The sequence below is a fragment of the Nelumbo lutea genome, chromosome 7 (genome assembly GCF_056320005.1).
Source record: "Nelumbo lutea isolate HS-2025 chromosome 7, American lotus-T2T, whole genome shotgun sequence".
Lineage (NCBI taxonomy): Eukaryota > Viridiplantae > Streptophyta > Magnoliopsida > Proteales > Nelumbonaceae > Nelumbo > Nelumbo lutea.
Genome location: NC_142690.1, coordinates 22,939,782 through 22,956,184, shown reverse-complemented (window position 1 = coordinate 22,956,184; position 16,403 = coordinate 22,939,782). Strand labels below are relative to the sequence as shown.

Sequence of the window (16,403 nt, the reverse complement as noted above, 5' to 3'; positions counted from 1 at the left end):
AACTCGGTCAAAGTCGAGGTCCTCAACTAAGACCTCCACCACAGCCTCGAGAGTTGGGGCAAATGATATAGGCACTTTCGGCAGGCCTTTGGCGCACCAACACGTGGCCGAGCTCAGAGCCAGTCAGTGCGTCGTACAGGGCAAGGGTCAGCGTCCAGCGCGGGACCAATGGCGTGACCACACGCGACGGTTCTCGGATGTCCTCCTACCTAGAGCTAAGATCGCATCCTGACTGTCCGTAGTGTCCACCATCAGGCGATCTCAAGTATAAATAGGGCGACATTCCCCCAAGGTAAGGGATCTGGACCCTGATCCGCAACTTGCATCCCACGTTCTAGCTCTCAAGCTTCTTGTGACTTCATCCGAACTCCTCGGACCTTGTCCACCCTCTTCACTTCACCTTATTGACTTGACCGTCGGAGTCCCCGCCTCGAGTTAGTGCCCAAGGCCTCTGAAGTCCCCTTCCTTCGCAGGTCCTCAGCCTAGGCACACCTCGGACCCTACTGGTCCTCGAACTTGGCACCCCTCGAACCCCACTGGTCCTCAACCACATCGCACCTCAGACTTAGCCAATGCTCACCCTCAACCGTTCATAGATCCTCCTAGCTAACTCGTCCATGAGACAAGGTAAATTTACTATGTTGTCCTCATCCCATTCTAAGCATCTATAGGAACTAATAAACCAGAAAGGAAAGTTCCTTGTCGAAAATCCAAATTAACTCTTCTTTCTACCGATGGATTGATCGATCATCAGAAACCATAGAAACAAAGAGAGAGAGATATTGGATACTATGTATAAATTTGGTTCACTATATCCAAATTATAATCTTATCCAATATTGGATTTATATAAGATCCAGACTTTGGATACTATGTATAAATTAAACTAGATTTATATTTTATTGTTTCGGGTATGGACATATCAATACTAATGCAACTGATCCCATCAGGACTTTGAAGTGCAAGGTACCAACCAGCCGGTTGGTAAGGTCTCGTCCTAGTCATAGCAAAGACTTGGGATTGAATCCTACCTGCACCTGGGTTGGGGGATGGGTTACCCCTGTTGTGCAGCTCTTCAAAAAGTAAAGATTCTTTTTGTATTGTATATCGTGAATATATGTTGGGATTGTATCCCACATTTGAAAGAGAAAACAGAGGGAAGGGTCTTATCCACAAAGATTGGTTCAAAACCAACATAAATTAGAGGTGTGTCCAATTTATATGTTGGGTGAGAGTGGTTGGTGCATGTTGGAAGAGCGGTTCATGAATCCCATGGTTTCTTGGTCCCCTTCAGTGTGCTTGTATAGGTGAGTGATTAAACAGCTGGTTGTAAGATTCATATGGCTGTGAGCAAGGGTTCTTGATGTAATGCATGCCAAGTTTGGTGATGTGTTATTGGGTTCTCCCTGTCCTGCATTGAAAAGGTAAGAGAGGCAAGGGTCTTAATTATAAAGCTTAGCGCACATATCTTTTGGGTTAGAGTGGTATTCAACTCTTATATGTGTATACAAGTTTCCTGATTTTGGTGAGGCTATTTCTTTAGGTTACTACTTGGGTACTAGTGTTGATTTTTGAGATAAATTCTTAGAATGGTTAAGATAGTATAGCTAGTTGGAGTCGTTTTATTAGATATAAACGGCCATAAAACATTTTATTTAGGACCTATTTATGTCATGTGGAGCCATTTTAGAAAGTATATTTAAGTAGTTTTTCAAATTAGAGGGTATTAGTGTAAGAGCATGTATGCGAATAATTATAAAAGCATCCATGGCATTTGGATTAATTTTTATGAATTACACAGAATCCAGGATAAAATATCCACTTTAGATATTTTAAGTAATTTGCTCAAACCACATTTTAGTAATTACACAGAATCCATGGCATTTGGATTTAACTTCTCTGCACCTCGGGGAAACACACGGATGCATGGTAAAAGGCTATTGATTCTTAAGTTTCTAATTTAAAAGAATTGTCATAAAATACTAATTTTAATAAGATATTAATTCTTAAGTTTCTATTTTTTTAATCCTTATATCATTCTTGAAATTCTATACATAATTCGGTATACCACTAATTTTTAAACCGAAAATCAACTTATACCATTTGAAACCTTCTCATGAAAATTCCCACATTTTTCCCATATACAAAAAGGACCTTAACAAAAATCATGGGTTTCAAAACCGGACTGGATTGGATAGTCGGATCAGAAAAATCGGGGTGACCGGTTCCATTTTACCCCAGAATCATTATTTTGTCAAAAACTGTTGATTTGGTCAATAAACCACTGATCTGGGAGTTCAAACTGTCCAATGGTTTTGGCGATTTTTATTTTTTTTATTTTTTTTTATTTTTTATTTTTTTCAAAATGGGCCATCCAATTGGTTTGAACAATCAAACCATTCGACTCGGAAACCAGACCCTGACTGGTTCATTGTCTGAATTGATTTTAAAAACCTTGACAAAAATCATTATCTTCATGCAAGCCTTGTGCTGGCCCAAGGCTTTTCTCCTTGCGCTATATATATATCTTCTCTCTCTCTCTCTCTCTCTCTCTCTCTCTCTCTCTCTCTCTCTCTCTCTCTCTCTCTCTCTTATATATATATATATATATATATATATATATATATATATATATATATATATATAGCTCGTGCATGCGTGTTGATACGAAGAGATGTCGCTAGAGTAATCCACTGCTAGAATAAGCTGCTTGACCTCCATGGTGGGTGCAAAGTCACCAAAATCATCGATGACTGAACTAGTTTCTGCTTCCACGGGATAAAACGGCACAAGAGCCTCTTCAGTTGATCTCAATCTAACCATCTTCGTCCCTCTTCAGCTCCTAGCCATGGGATAGAACGATACAAGAGCCTTGCTCAGAGCTTCCTTGAGCACTTTCCAATTGAAGAAATTGGTTGAAGCCGAACTGCTAGAGTTCCACCAGGTCCATGTTAGAGTTCCACAGGCTTTGCTGCGGCGTCTCCTGCATCGGGCGCACCATAATCAACTCCTTCACACTGATAATCATCTTCTTCGGCGTCGTCCAGCAGTCACCTCACCTGAAAGTACCCATCACCAAGCCACAGTATTTTAGCGCCACCCGTGTTAGCCCACTGGCTATTATGCGTTGTATGGGACCCATGACTAAAAATTTCGCATATTACTATTATAGAGATTTCATTTCAAACCAGTTGAGATTTGATAAGGTTTTTCATGATTTTACGGAATTATAATTTCCAGGAAAGGATGATAAAGAAGAAAAAGAGGGAGAAAACAAATCTGAGAAGAAGAAGAAGAGGACAAAGAGGGAGAAAACAAATCTGAGAAGAAGAAGACAAAGAGGGAGAAAACAAATATGAGAAGAAGAAGGATTGGTGAGAGCTTCCTATTTAAAAAAGGGACTTAGGGAGAGCTGATCCGTCGGCGCCTACTAATGTTGACCAGGGGTGAATCGGCCTGAAGGGGTCGCCATGAGGGTTGGTGAACTGGTGGCACAAAATGGGCAACCTTCTCAACTAGTTCTTCTCAGGCCCTGTTCGATGCCTCTAATCTCTTTACATTGAAGTGGTTTCGTACCACTTTCAGCTCTAAAGAGGTGTTCGGTGGATCTTAACAATGAAGCCCAATGATATCTAAAGTACAAATAACTCAGGTATTTTAGTGGATTTTATCCATATTGCCCCTCTAATGCTCAATTAATTTATAACATCTCATATGAAGACTCATTGGACCCATCACCAATTATAATGAACCCAATAATTATTTACTAGCGAAGGGGGCCCTGCGCTGTAGGTGGCTCATTCATAAACTATTATGCTTGAGTTCAATTCGAATTAGAGACTTGAGATCGAACTTGAATTTGGCTACCTTTGATTGCAGGTCTCTCTAGCATCCGAGGTGCCAAGATAAGGTTCTGAGCCGAGGTCTTTCTCAATTGCCGAGGTGCCAAATCGATGTCTCCCTTAGCTGCTGAAGTGTCGAGCTAAGATTTCCCTAACAGGCGAGGTGTCGAACTAAGGTCTCCCTTAGTTGACAAGGTGCCAAGTTGAGGTCTCCCTTAGAAGTTCGAGCTCGACTCATCTCGAACTCGACTACCTTTGATTGCAGGTCCCCTAGCAGCTGAGATGCTAAGCTGAGATCTCCCTCAGTTGGAGAGAGAGAGAGAGTGACATTCTTGTAATTTATAAGGAGAAAGAGAGATATGGCATTCTTGTAATTTCTAAGAAAAAGAGAGAGAAAGTTGGTAGGAGAGAAAGTGACATTCTTGTAATTTGAAAGAAAAAAAAAAGCAAAAGAGAGAGTTGGTAAAGAGTGGCATTCATGTAATTTCTATGAAAAAAGGCAAAAAGTAATGTTAGATTCCATTTCCCACATCCTTAGGCCTTCTTACGTACACTTTCAACTTAATATATTTACTAGCGGAGGGGGCCCTGCGTTGCAGGGGCTCGCTCATAAACTATCAGGCTCCAGCTCGATTCGATTTAGAGACTTAAGTTCGAGCTCAAGCTTAATTCAAGTCAAAAGCTCAGAATTTTGAGCTTGGCTACCTTTGATTGTAGATCTCTCAAGTAGCCGAGGTCTCCCTCAACTGTCGAGGTGCCAAATCGATGTCTCTCTCAGCTGTTGAAGTGTCGAGCTAAGGTTTCCCTAATAGGCGAGGTGTCGAGCTATGGTCTCCCTTAATTGCCAAGGTGCCGAATTGAGGTCTTCCTCAGTTGTCAAGGTGTTGAGCCGAGATCTCCCTTAGTGACCGAGGTCTCCCTCAGTGGTCGAGGTGTTGTCTAGCTCGAGCTCGATTCGAAAATGAGCTTGAGCTTAGAAGTTTGAGCTCGGGTCGACTCGAACTCGACTACCTTTGATTGTAGGTCCCCTAGCAACTAAGATGAGGTCTCCTCGGTTGGAGAGAGAGAGTGGCATTTTTGTAGTTTATAAGGAGAGAGAGTGGCATTCTTGTAATTTCTATGTAAAAAGGCAAAAAAAATATTGTTAGATTCCATTTCCCTCATCCTCAGACCTTCTTACGTACACATTTCAGTTTAATATATTTATATAGATATAGATATTAAATAGTATTATAAAATATAAATAGTAATAATATAATATTCATAATACTAATATTATAATATAATCATATAATATTACTAACATTAAAAATTAATGATTAATATTATAATATTCATTATAATATGTTATAGTAATATTATAATAGAAATTAATTAATTACAATATTGATTATCATCGTACAGTTTCATTAATTATTAATTACTAATTGATTATTAATTATTAATAATATTTCATTAATTAATAATGATTATAATAATTCATAATTAATTAATAATTAATTATTGATTAATCAATTAATCATTATTAATAGTAGTTAATTAATTATTAATAACATTTATTAATTAATCATAATAATTAATTATTATTATTATTATTATTATTAAAAATACTAATTATTAATAATATGTATTATTTAATCATAAAAATAAATAATTATTGACTAATTAATAATTATTGAATTAATTATAAATTATTATTAATTATTAAGATTAATTATTAATTACTAATTAATTGTTAATTATTAATAATATCATTCATTAGTTAATAATAGTTAATTAATTGTTAGTAATAAATATTAATTATTAATAATAAGTATAAATCAATCATAAAATAATTAATTATTGTTAATTAATTACTATTAATAATTATTAATAATTAATATTAGGTAATATTTATTATAATAATTTTTAATATTGTTTATTTATTGAATTATATAGATAAATAAAAATTCTCTTATATGGGGTTAAATTAGACATTTGACATTTTTCAGAATTCATAACAATATTCTATGCATTCAAAGTTTAGAGGAAATAAAAATTCACCAATACCAATATAACTCTTAATATAATTATTGTACTTTCAGATATCAAACGTCAGAGCAAACGAACAAGCCCTTAGTCTAGGCTCTCAAGCCCCTCACCAAACCCTATCCACCCCAAGTGATCGTAGTAGTGGAACCCATGGCCTGGGTGATGTCAGAAGTTCAGAACAGTAGAGGAGCTCCCTCCCATAGAAGTGGTTGTGGGTCCCCTGCAGATTGCATGATAAAATGGATGTTGGTGAAGATTCTTGTTTTGGTGTACTGTGACGTAATGTTGTTTGTCAACACAAAGATGTGGCCGCAAGTTGGGCCGGGTTAGATCGGTTAATGTCAACCATAACCCAACCCGAGTTTGGGAACAATAATATTTTTGTTTGTTAAGTTGGATTCGGATCGAGGTTGGTATGAGTTGGTTCATTTATGCACGTATTCTCACCCTTATTTACACATGTTTTTTTTTAATATTTTACCTTTGCAGGGGCTTCTACGCTAGTATATATATTAATACGAAAGGGGTTGTCTCCCCTTTTGCCACATGGCATTAATTTAATTATTTGTTAAATTTATAATTATAAATATTAATCATTATAATTACTAACGATTATATAGCATTAATTTAATTACTAATTAAATTTATTGATTATAATTACTAACCATTATGATTACAAACGATTATAATGGTAGTAATTCAAATCCATTATAATTACTAAAGATTCTTGAAAATTCTCAAATTACAAGAAACAAACATAAGAAATTTTATATATTTTATCTGTCACTGGTTTTTGGATCGATGGTTCAACCATTTGTTTTGAATAGATGGCCCATTTTAACAACAAAAATTATAGGTAAAAAATTATAGAACCATTTTGGTCATCGGTTTTTGGGTCAACGGTTCGACTGTCCAGTTCAAATGGATGACCCAATCTGACAACAAAATTACAGGCAAAATTACTAACAATTATAATGGCAATAGTTCAAATCCATTATAATTACTAAAGATTCTTCAAATTTCTCAAATTACAAGAAACAAAACATAAGAAATTTTATATATCTTATTTGCCACCGATTTTTGGGTCGATGGTTTGACCGTCCAGTTTGAATGGACGGCCCGTTCTGACAATAAAAATTACAGGCAAAAAATTATGGAACCGTTCTTGTCACCAGTTTTCGAGTCGATGGTTCGACTATCCAGTTCAAACAGGCGTCCTATTCTGACAACAAAAATTACATGCAAAAAATTAAGTGTATGTGGTCCATTAAGCAGTATCATACGTGTTACGCCATTTTACTCATACGACCCAAAAATGAAACCATTCTGGCCATTGGTTTTCGAGTCAATAGTTTGACTGTTCAGTTCAAATGGACAGCCCATTCTGACAACAAAAATTAAAAGAAAAAAAAATTGCCAAAACCATTGAACAAATTAACGGATTAATGGTTCGACTGCTTGAATCAATAGATCGTGAATTTTATGATTTTTTGTCAGGAACTGGGATTGAAATAAAACGAAACCAATTGACTAGACGATTCCCAATTAAAAATAAAAAATATAAAAACGCCGATTCTACCGTCTAATATAATAGTACGCCCAAACCCATTTGTATAACAACAGCCCCAACGGTCCGGGTCTGATCAGATCCTAGCCACGAAGACTTGGGGGGTTTGCCGGCTTGGGTCCCACTATATAACCAGCCTTCGCCCTACAAATCTATTATCCCAATTCATATGGCTTGGACAAGGATGATGTATGAGAATAGTTGTTGTTTGTACAAACTACAAAGGAATAGGATGATTGAGAGTTGAGATCACACAACACAACACAATGATTTGACAACTCAAGTCAATATGGAACCGTAGAGGAAGGACATACTTTTAACATTTAACACATGACTCCATGCACCCTTGGTCATGGTCGGGTGGCAGCAATAGGTCTCCATTTCCGGTGTATGACTTCTTTGGTGAGAGGCGACAAGCAGTGTTTTTGAATCGTTATTAGTCCGGATGGTCGGACCATTTGGCCCAAGAATCATTCAGGTAATTAGTTCTATTTCATCCCTAATTAGGTCATTGGCCAAAAACTGTTGTGATTTTATCAACGATCTTGACTTGAACAGTCGAACCATTGACCCATTCGATCTAGAAACTGGTGATCAAGGTTGCTCCGGTTTTAGGTCGATTTTTAAAACTTTGCTTCAAGTAGATATTCCAAAAGACCGCAGACCAGTAGAGGGGCGCCAAGTTTTGGCTGTTTTGCGCTTCTGCAAGCTTTCCGGGGCGTGGGTCTTTCATTGCCAAACCAAACTAACCAAATTTTAGTCCTTTAAGCTTTTTAAAAGCTCAAAAAAACCACATAAAAAAGAACTACCAAATGCCCCAAATAAATAAATAATCTGATAATGATACCGAAAAAATTAAAATTTTTAACCAATCAATTGATATTATAAAAATGGTAACCAATCAGGTGGATCCACCAAAATCACCGAGCATTATGGGAGGAGGGTTGATTGGTCAAAACCCTTCAGCTGGTATCATGTAATCAACCCAAGCTTATCAGCTTCAGCCTTTAAGGGTTCGTTTGGGAGGGCTAAACTGATTATTCAGCTAAACTGATTCAGTTGCTTTGAAACACTCTAGAGTCTAGATGATTGAAGCAGACCAACCTTTCAAATGAGCGATTCACAGATGATTTGGGCCCTCCAAAATTTTCATCAAACATAACCTCACAAATCCAGAAATTGCTGCACTTCAGCCCTCCAAAGAGTCCCTAAGACTCCGTTTGAAAAGAGTATAAATGCAAATATACATACAAAATAATGCACAATATAAGATTTTGCATTCTACATATTGTACTCCTTTCAAACTCAAACTCAGCTTAAGAAACCCATAAAATTCATTATAAGTCAAAGCAACAAATCAGTCACTGAAATTATCAAACGGCCGTGCTGCTTTTTAGAATGTAAGAGATGCCATTTATGTTTATGGCTTTGGCATATAAAATTGGTATGGACTGTACCCTTGTTCATGTAAGGATTCAAATCTCGTGCAAATTAAAGGTTCTGTTGTAGCAGGTTCTTGTCTGGAGATGATACCATTTACATACTGGAAATGGATCCATTTCACTTAAATAACAAGCAACCACATCATCATAATCACTAAATTCCCATCACCTCACGTGTCAATCTGCCCAGTTGGACCACATTTTGTCCATACAACGTATGTAAATAAGTAAGTTGCGTTTGGTAGCAGTGCAATTTTATTTACATTAATATAAATGTATGAGAAAATAAAAGTATGAGAGTGTAAATGAAAAAAATGCAAATTCTGGTTTAATTTTGATTTAGGTTTTATTTTATTCTGATTCATTATTTTACCTTATTTATACTGAAACGACCAAACAAATAAGGTAAATTTTGAAATAATAATAAATCAGAATTTAGACCCAAACTATTTGCACAGCCATAATTTTGAATCAGTGCAAATAAATTTGCATTGCAACCAAATGCTGCCTAAAGCTCAGTGTGGGAAGAGTGTAAATACAAATATGTTCAGTGCAAAACCTTGCATATGGTTTTGTATTTCTAAATATGTTCATATTTGTATTTCTAAATTTTGTATTTGGGTTATTGAACATATTTATTTGTATTTGAACTCTTCACATATGAAGCCTAATGCTCAGTTTGGAAAGAGTACAAATGCATACAAAATATAAGGTTTTGCACTCTACACATTTGTATTTGTACTTTTCCAGATGGAAGCAGTACAAATACAAATATATATATACATATATATATATTGTACAGTATAAATACATACAAAATAATATAAAATACATAGTTTTGCACTATACATATTAGTATTTATATTCCTTCCAAACTGAGTCTAAAGGGTGAAGATACATTTGATATGGTTGAGAAAATGATAAGTTTACCAAGAGAATTAAAAATGTTTTATTAGGCTCCATTAGGAAGGAGTACAAGTACAAATATATATGTAGAACGCAAATTAAAACATTGTATTTTGTATTATTTTATATATATTTGTACAGTACATATTTATATTTGTACAACTTTCAAACTAAGCCTTAGGCTCAGTTTAGAAGTATAGTGCAAAAACAAGCGTAGAGTGCAAACCCTTATATTTTGTATTACTTTATATGTGTTTGTATTGTACACATTTGTATACTCTTCCAATTCTAAACTGAACCTTAAAACCAAAATAACACCTGAAGCAGCTGAATAGATAGTAATATGTCATAAATTCCTACCTTTAGCCCACTAAAAGAGCTTTGAAAACTGTCATTAGCTCAGCTTCTTCGACTCATGAAGGATCTTGCCTCTGCACAGAAATTGAGCTGCTTTAGAGAAACAAACAAATCAGAAATATTGGCTTACATTTCCTATCGGATTAGGGTACAGTCAGCCTAAATTGGATTTTGAATCAGGTTAGAGTTCATGTTCAACCCATGGCAAACCCAATTCATTGACATTGTAGCATTGAAACACTTTAGTAGTCTTGGTTTAGGTCGACCGGGTTTGGCATCCCATTTCATTTAGTCAGGTCAGGTTTGGGTTGAAGTGATTTCAGGTCTCGGTTTGGATTGAACCAAACCTTTCCACTGTCACCCCTATTTATAATTTATTATGTTAAATGTGTTTTGATGAAAGAAGATTGTTCTAAGATACAATTTAAAACCATTTATTATTCATTAAAACTTTTTTTTTTTATTTTTAATTAATGAAACAAGCCAAAATCGAAAAGATGGTCGACCGGTTCAACCGGTGATACAAAGTGATGAAAACGGTTCTCTAAATTTGATAATACTGCTTTTAGTAGAATGTTCGAGGGTTAATGTGGGGTGGGAGATAAAATCGTAAATAGATTGAAGTTTTGATAAATCCCCATTCATTGTTTCTGTTTTAATTTCTAATCCAGTTTCAGTAAGTCCTGCAACAATACTCATTCCCTCTGGCATCAGTTGTGAGTTCTTCAATTGATCAACTTGCCATTCGGGACTTGAAACCTCCTGTAGGCTGTAACAACACATGAAGTACTGAGACAGAGAGGTTCACTTTTCCCTACTGATGATTCTCCTTTGCCGTGCACATCAGCACATGGTCCTTTGAATCTCCTTTACTGCATTTGGGTTTGGCTAACAAAACATTCTACTAATATACTAATGGTTTTGGACTGGACTCCGTTCAGTCCAAAATCAATTTAGACAGATTGGACGGGCCAAAAAGACAGTGGATTGGATCAATTCTGTCTAAAATATTTATTAGATTGAATTGGACCTGATCAGTCCATAATAAATTTATATTGAATTTGGTTGGATTAAGCCAATATCTGATCCATTGATACAAGATAAGAATATAGGTGTCAATGGACCGGGTTTGGGTTGAAACCAATCTAAATTAAAATGAATTTGAATAAATTGGACGGTCCAAACATTGAATTGAATTGAACCGATTCAAAATGATCCAAACTATTCATTGGATTGGATTGGATCTTATCCTTTTGTAATGAATTCACATTGGACTGGATCAGATTGGACGAAATCCAGTCCGATCGACAGCCCTATTTCCAGCTGTTTTTAACAGCCTGATAAATCACGACACAAACCAAATAGTCTTGATAGACCCCAAAAGCTTAATGTATTTTCTTGTCTACCGGACTGTCAATAGATCTATATAAAAAGACTTTGCCAAACAGTCCCTTAGATAAATGATGACATAAAATTATCTCAAAACAATGCTTTTGAGTGAACTCAGACAAGATCAGCCAGTTGGGTAAAATGGGTCTGACCAAAAGCCAGGTTCTACTGGAATGTAACTGCTTTTCTGTTTGGGAAATGGGTCACTGGTTTAACCATCCGGGTCAACATTGGTTATATCATAAAAAATCCATTGATCAGGTCAAATGGTCCAATGCGGTTCAGTTATCTGGGTCACCAAGTTATTGACCAAATAAACAGTTTTTTTTTTTCAACTGAATGTTTCAGGGCGAAACAGAAGCAGAAATGTGGTCGGGCGGCAGGTTGAATGGTCGGACCATCTGGTTCAACTGCAGGTTAAAAACACTATCTACAAGACTACAATACATCCCTCTTTCCCCAACCTAAAAAAGAAAATAAAAAGAATTCTAGGTTGTCAAATATAAACTTGGAAATGATCACCCAGGCCAGAGAAGATTGGATCGCCAGTTCCAACCATCTAGCTTGACATCCGGTCTGATTTTTGGACCGTTCTCTTGACCCGATTCCCACCTTAACAAACTACTCTAAAATTTACCCTGAAGTCCCAAAAGGAATCGATCTAAATTGAGTGGAGTACTAAAGTTTAAAAAAAAAAAAGTGAGGGAATACTATGTACACATGTGATTGGAGATAATTCTGATAGGCATTATGGGCCTCACTTTTGTGTGCATGAGCCCATAAAGTGAAGAAGGTACCCTCAAAAGCTGGGGTTTTCACCCTTCCTTGTGGTGGCAGTGGTCAAACAGTAGAGACTGATGTCTCATTCTAAAGCAGCTTTGCACTTTGCAGACTTTCTTCTTTCTTCTCACTCACTAAAGAATTGATACCCGAACACCAAGAAAAATAACACCCCACACAACACATTCATTATAATTTCCCCAAACAGCACCCAACATCCTATCATACCGTTATTGGAATGTCAAAATCACCCTTAAATTTGCTTAATTTACTAAAAAAATAGAGAAAATCTGGATTTTTTTATTATTTTTTAATGGGTCCCACGAATCCATGGAAAATCAGAAAAATGAACCACCAGTCTTTGTTTCTAGAACAGTTCAGCCTTAAGCGTGCTTGGGTGCAAAGACCGGTGCCCCCTGGTCCACTAAAGGCAGCTTTTCAAAGCTGTTTGTCTTGTACAGGATCAACTGGGGCATGATAGCGCCACAACCCACAAGGGCTACAAATCTGCAATTCACGACATTTGAACAGTACTGTCTCTTAGACTCTATGTTTACTTGATACCCAAAGCTTACAGATTGAAAAACCAATACAAAATTGCAGTCCAACACCCTGTGAGAACACAAAAGGACAAATTAAAACAGGGTCAACAACCCTATTTGGCTTTCTGTTTTTTGTGCTTTGCAAGGTTCTGGCCTTAGCATCTTCTGCAGCTCAGTAGCTCTCTCTCTCTCTCTCTCTCTCTCTCTCTCTCTCTCTCTCTCTCATGTAGAAGTGTTTATTGAGTTTTCAAGGTGAAAAAAAATCACCTACCACACAATCAATCATCTATATTTGTGAGCATTCTATGCTGATCAGTGATCACTGCAAACAATAAAAAAATGGTTTTTAACTTTTTGTGTTTGAACAAACAAGCAACAGGCAAAGAATGACTTAAAAAAAGGGCTTTTAAAAAATTATTTTCAAGAAAATCAAACCATTTCTTTTCTTAATTACTTTGTTTTCAACCCTACCAAACAAAGTGACAGTTTGCTGTATATTTTCATTTTTTTCTTGGTCTTTATATATTGTTGAAGAAGACTGAAAATGGGTTAACGGGTTTTAGCAGAATAGTTATTAATAAGCTATCAATATATGGTTTTGAAATTGCACAACTCCATGGAGAACAAGATCCATAGAATTAGAGAATTATTGTACTGCAAAGGGCCAAAGTTTGCTACCCTCCTGAATCAACCACCCCACCCTACCCTTTATAGAGCTAGCCTCTAGCCTTCTAGTTTCACAAGCAGTTGCAAGCTTTAACCCTTTAAGTGGGTCCCACAAGAAAACTTACCAAAATTAGAGGAATATTTTAGAGATTGCTTTATGTAAAATACAAAACCATTTGAACAAGAAGATAGCAATCAGATCGTATTGAATTTCAGCACTTGCCACTTGGTATATATGGGCTAGCTAAATGACAATTAGCAGTGGCTTGGCCCCACATGTTGAAGGCTTTCCTGTGGCTTTAAAAACCTTTCCACGTGGCAAGGTTGTTTGTGGGCCAACACCCTTCTGCCCCAGCTTCCTCAATCGACCCCATTAGATGTACTTTTTTTTCCTTTTTACTAGGAAGGATGACACATGAACACATGAAACTTAGCTGACAAAAGTGAGACCCATTGTAACTGTTCCAACTTTAACCCAGTTACTAAACAGACTTCTACTTTTGAAGAAAAAGAAAAGAAACAAAATAATATTGGATCATCATCAGCCGTCTGATTTGTTCATCTCTTGGGTGAGACCCACTGAAAGCTGAAAATAAAAAACCTCTTCATCTTCAAACTCAATCATCATTCACTTGAGGGTTGAATGGGCATTAATTCCACGCTCCAAATGACCCCTTTAAGTGGCAGTTTTGTAATATGATGAAAACGTAAGCCTATTCTCGTACAGCACTGTTATAACATTCTCTCGTCCTTCCTCAGTTTTTATTACACCGTTCACTTCTCTTTTGGTGCAACTCTCCGGACTCCGGCTTTCACTCTCCAAAGTTTCCCCCAAAACCCCGCGATGAAGAGACGAGAAAGCGTGCTTTCTTCGTCTTCATCCCGCCGGGAAACCGCGCCGGAAAACCACCAAGCCAAGAGCGTTGGCTGCATGTCAGGCATTTTTCAGCTGGTCTGCAAATACCAACAGCGCCGGAAGTTCCTCACCTCCGGTATTCCAGCGACTTATATCATTCCCTTTGTTTATTTCGTTTCTGACGCGATAATATATATTATTCTTTGTTCTTTTGATTTTGGGTTCAGCTCGGAAACAGGAGAAGAACGATGATAACGGTAATTTATCTCCGGTAAAGCCTAAGCCAACAACGGAAAACAATGAAGCGGCTGTGACAGCAATTGGAAGAAATGGGAAGGAGGGAGAGGCAGTCCAAACGCTAGGAAAGAATCCTACTTCAGCCTGCGATTTCCGGAGATTCTCATGCGACGTGCCGCGAAGCCCAACATTGCCGGCGGAGATCAGGCGGTCAAATTCTGTCAATTCACCCGAGAATTATCGCCGCCCCCATCCGGTGGTGGCGCGGCTTATGGGATTGGATGAAATTCCGGCATCACCATCGCCGGAATCAGCGGCAGAGAAGCGGAGGAAACTGTTGGGTGCGTTGGAGAAATGTGACGAAGACCTCCAAACTCTTAAGAAGATCATCGAAGCCATTCGGTCGGCGGATCAAATGCCTCCGTCGCCGGCGGTGGACAACGCCGGAGTCAAATGTCCAAGAAGTAGTCCAGGGTCGAGGTCTATTAGTAAACAATCGGCAGAAGGAGATGTTAGCCTTAAATCTCGAGCAAGTTCTGGGTTCAAACAAAGTTTACGTGCTGATTCCAACGGTGTAGATTGGAGGATGAAGGAAAGGTGTTCGGAGTTTAGCAGCGAGCAGCCGAGTCCAGTTTCCGTTCTCGACGACATCTCTTCTTCCCCGCTAATCTCCTGCGAGAGAAGAGGGCAGAGACATGGTTCGTTCCACTTTTCAATTCTTTTAGACTTTTTTTTCTTTTCTCTCACAATTAACAGAAATCACATGGGACCCATAAAATAGATGGTCCCACCCTCTGCATGCTTGCCACGTGGAAGTTGGGCCGAAGATCCCAAGTTTATGGTAAAGGATTAAGTGGGTCCTAGGGAGAGACGGTCAACAGGGAATGATGATACAGTCGAAAAAGAGACACCACTCCACATTGAATAGTGGAGATGCTGACCGTTGATCCTGCAAAAGGAAAATGTCCTAGTTGGAACGCATCAATTGGCGGTCCCCACTCTTCACCTGCCTCTCTGCAACCTGCACGTGCATTGTGTGTGCGGATCCCACAAGGCAGGAAGAAGAAGAAGGACGTCCATTGTTTCGTTACAATGGGCCAGAACTAGTCAGGCCCAATAAGGACCCAAGACTGCTTAAGCCCCTAGATCATAACAGGCTGGGCCGAAGGTCCAACTTAAAATCTCTGTCAATTAGAGCTCTACTAACAACACTAGTACATTACAATGCAGGAGAACTGAAGAAGGCAAGAGAAGAAAACATCAGCATGTCCTTCCAAAGAGTAACTCTTGAATCACTGCCGAAGCTCGCAAGTCGAAAAGGAGATTATCCGTGCCAGTATTTCGAGTCGACGGTGAAAAAATCGGAGCAGACATTGTCGTCGCCGTTTGGGAGTAGCAAAGCCATGATACAGAGTGTCAATGAAGTTTCCAAGGACATGGAATGGGGAGAGGGAAGAGAGTTGGTAAGAGTAGGATTGGTTTTACAAGATAATATATTTGAAGACTTGATTGAAGAGGTTGTTAGAGAGATGGGTTTGAGGACGCATCCTTCACTTCTTCCCTTTGAAGCATGTAGAAGAAGACTATGTTTTTAGTTCAGTTTAGTACATATATGGCTAATAAAAACATAAATAGCTCAGTGAGATCTCTAGAAATAAAACAACAGAAACACCCTCATTAAATTACTTGGGTTGTCAAGAAATTTGGACAATTTGTTGTAGAATTCAATAGATCCATGTAGGTTGTGGATGAAAGAGCTTGATTTACCAAGATTGCCTTCAATTTAGCA

At 37.7% G+C, this 16,403-nt stretch overlaps 1 protein-coding gene across 1 annotated transcript; it reads left to right on the top strand.

Annotated features, from left to right (window-relative positions):
* Window positions 1-13,957: 13,957 nt before the first annotated feature.
* Window positions 13,958-16,403, top strand: LOC148845649 (uncharacterized). The gene is made up of 3 exons (XM_088952951.1): window positions 13,958-14,513; window positions 14,605-15,312; window positions 15,845-16,403. Exons 1-3 carry the CDS (start codon window positions 14,366-14,368, stop codon window positions 16,207-16,209), a joined length of 1,221 nt encoding a protein of 406 aa, XP_088809077.1. The 5' UTR covers window positions 13,958-14,365; the 3' UTR covers window positions 16,210-16,403.

Excerpts from the sequence above, each read along its gene's own strand:
- LOC148845649 (XM_088952951.1), top strand. The coding sequence starts at position 14,366 with ATGAAGAGACGAGAAAGCGTGCTTTCTTCGTCTTCATCCCGCCGGGAA. Across the intron at positions 14,514-14,604 it reads CCGGAAGTTCCTCACCTCCG|CTCGGAAACAGGAGAAGAAC; the intron begins GTATTCCAGCGA and ends TTTTGGGTTCAG. Across the intron at positions 15,313-15,844 it reads GAGAAGAGGGCAGAGACATG|GAGAACTGAAGAAGGCAAGA; the intron begins GTTCGTTCCACT and ends ATTACAATGCAG.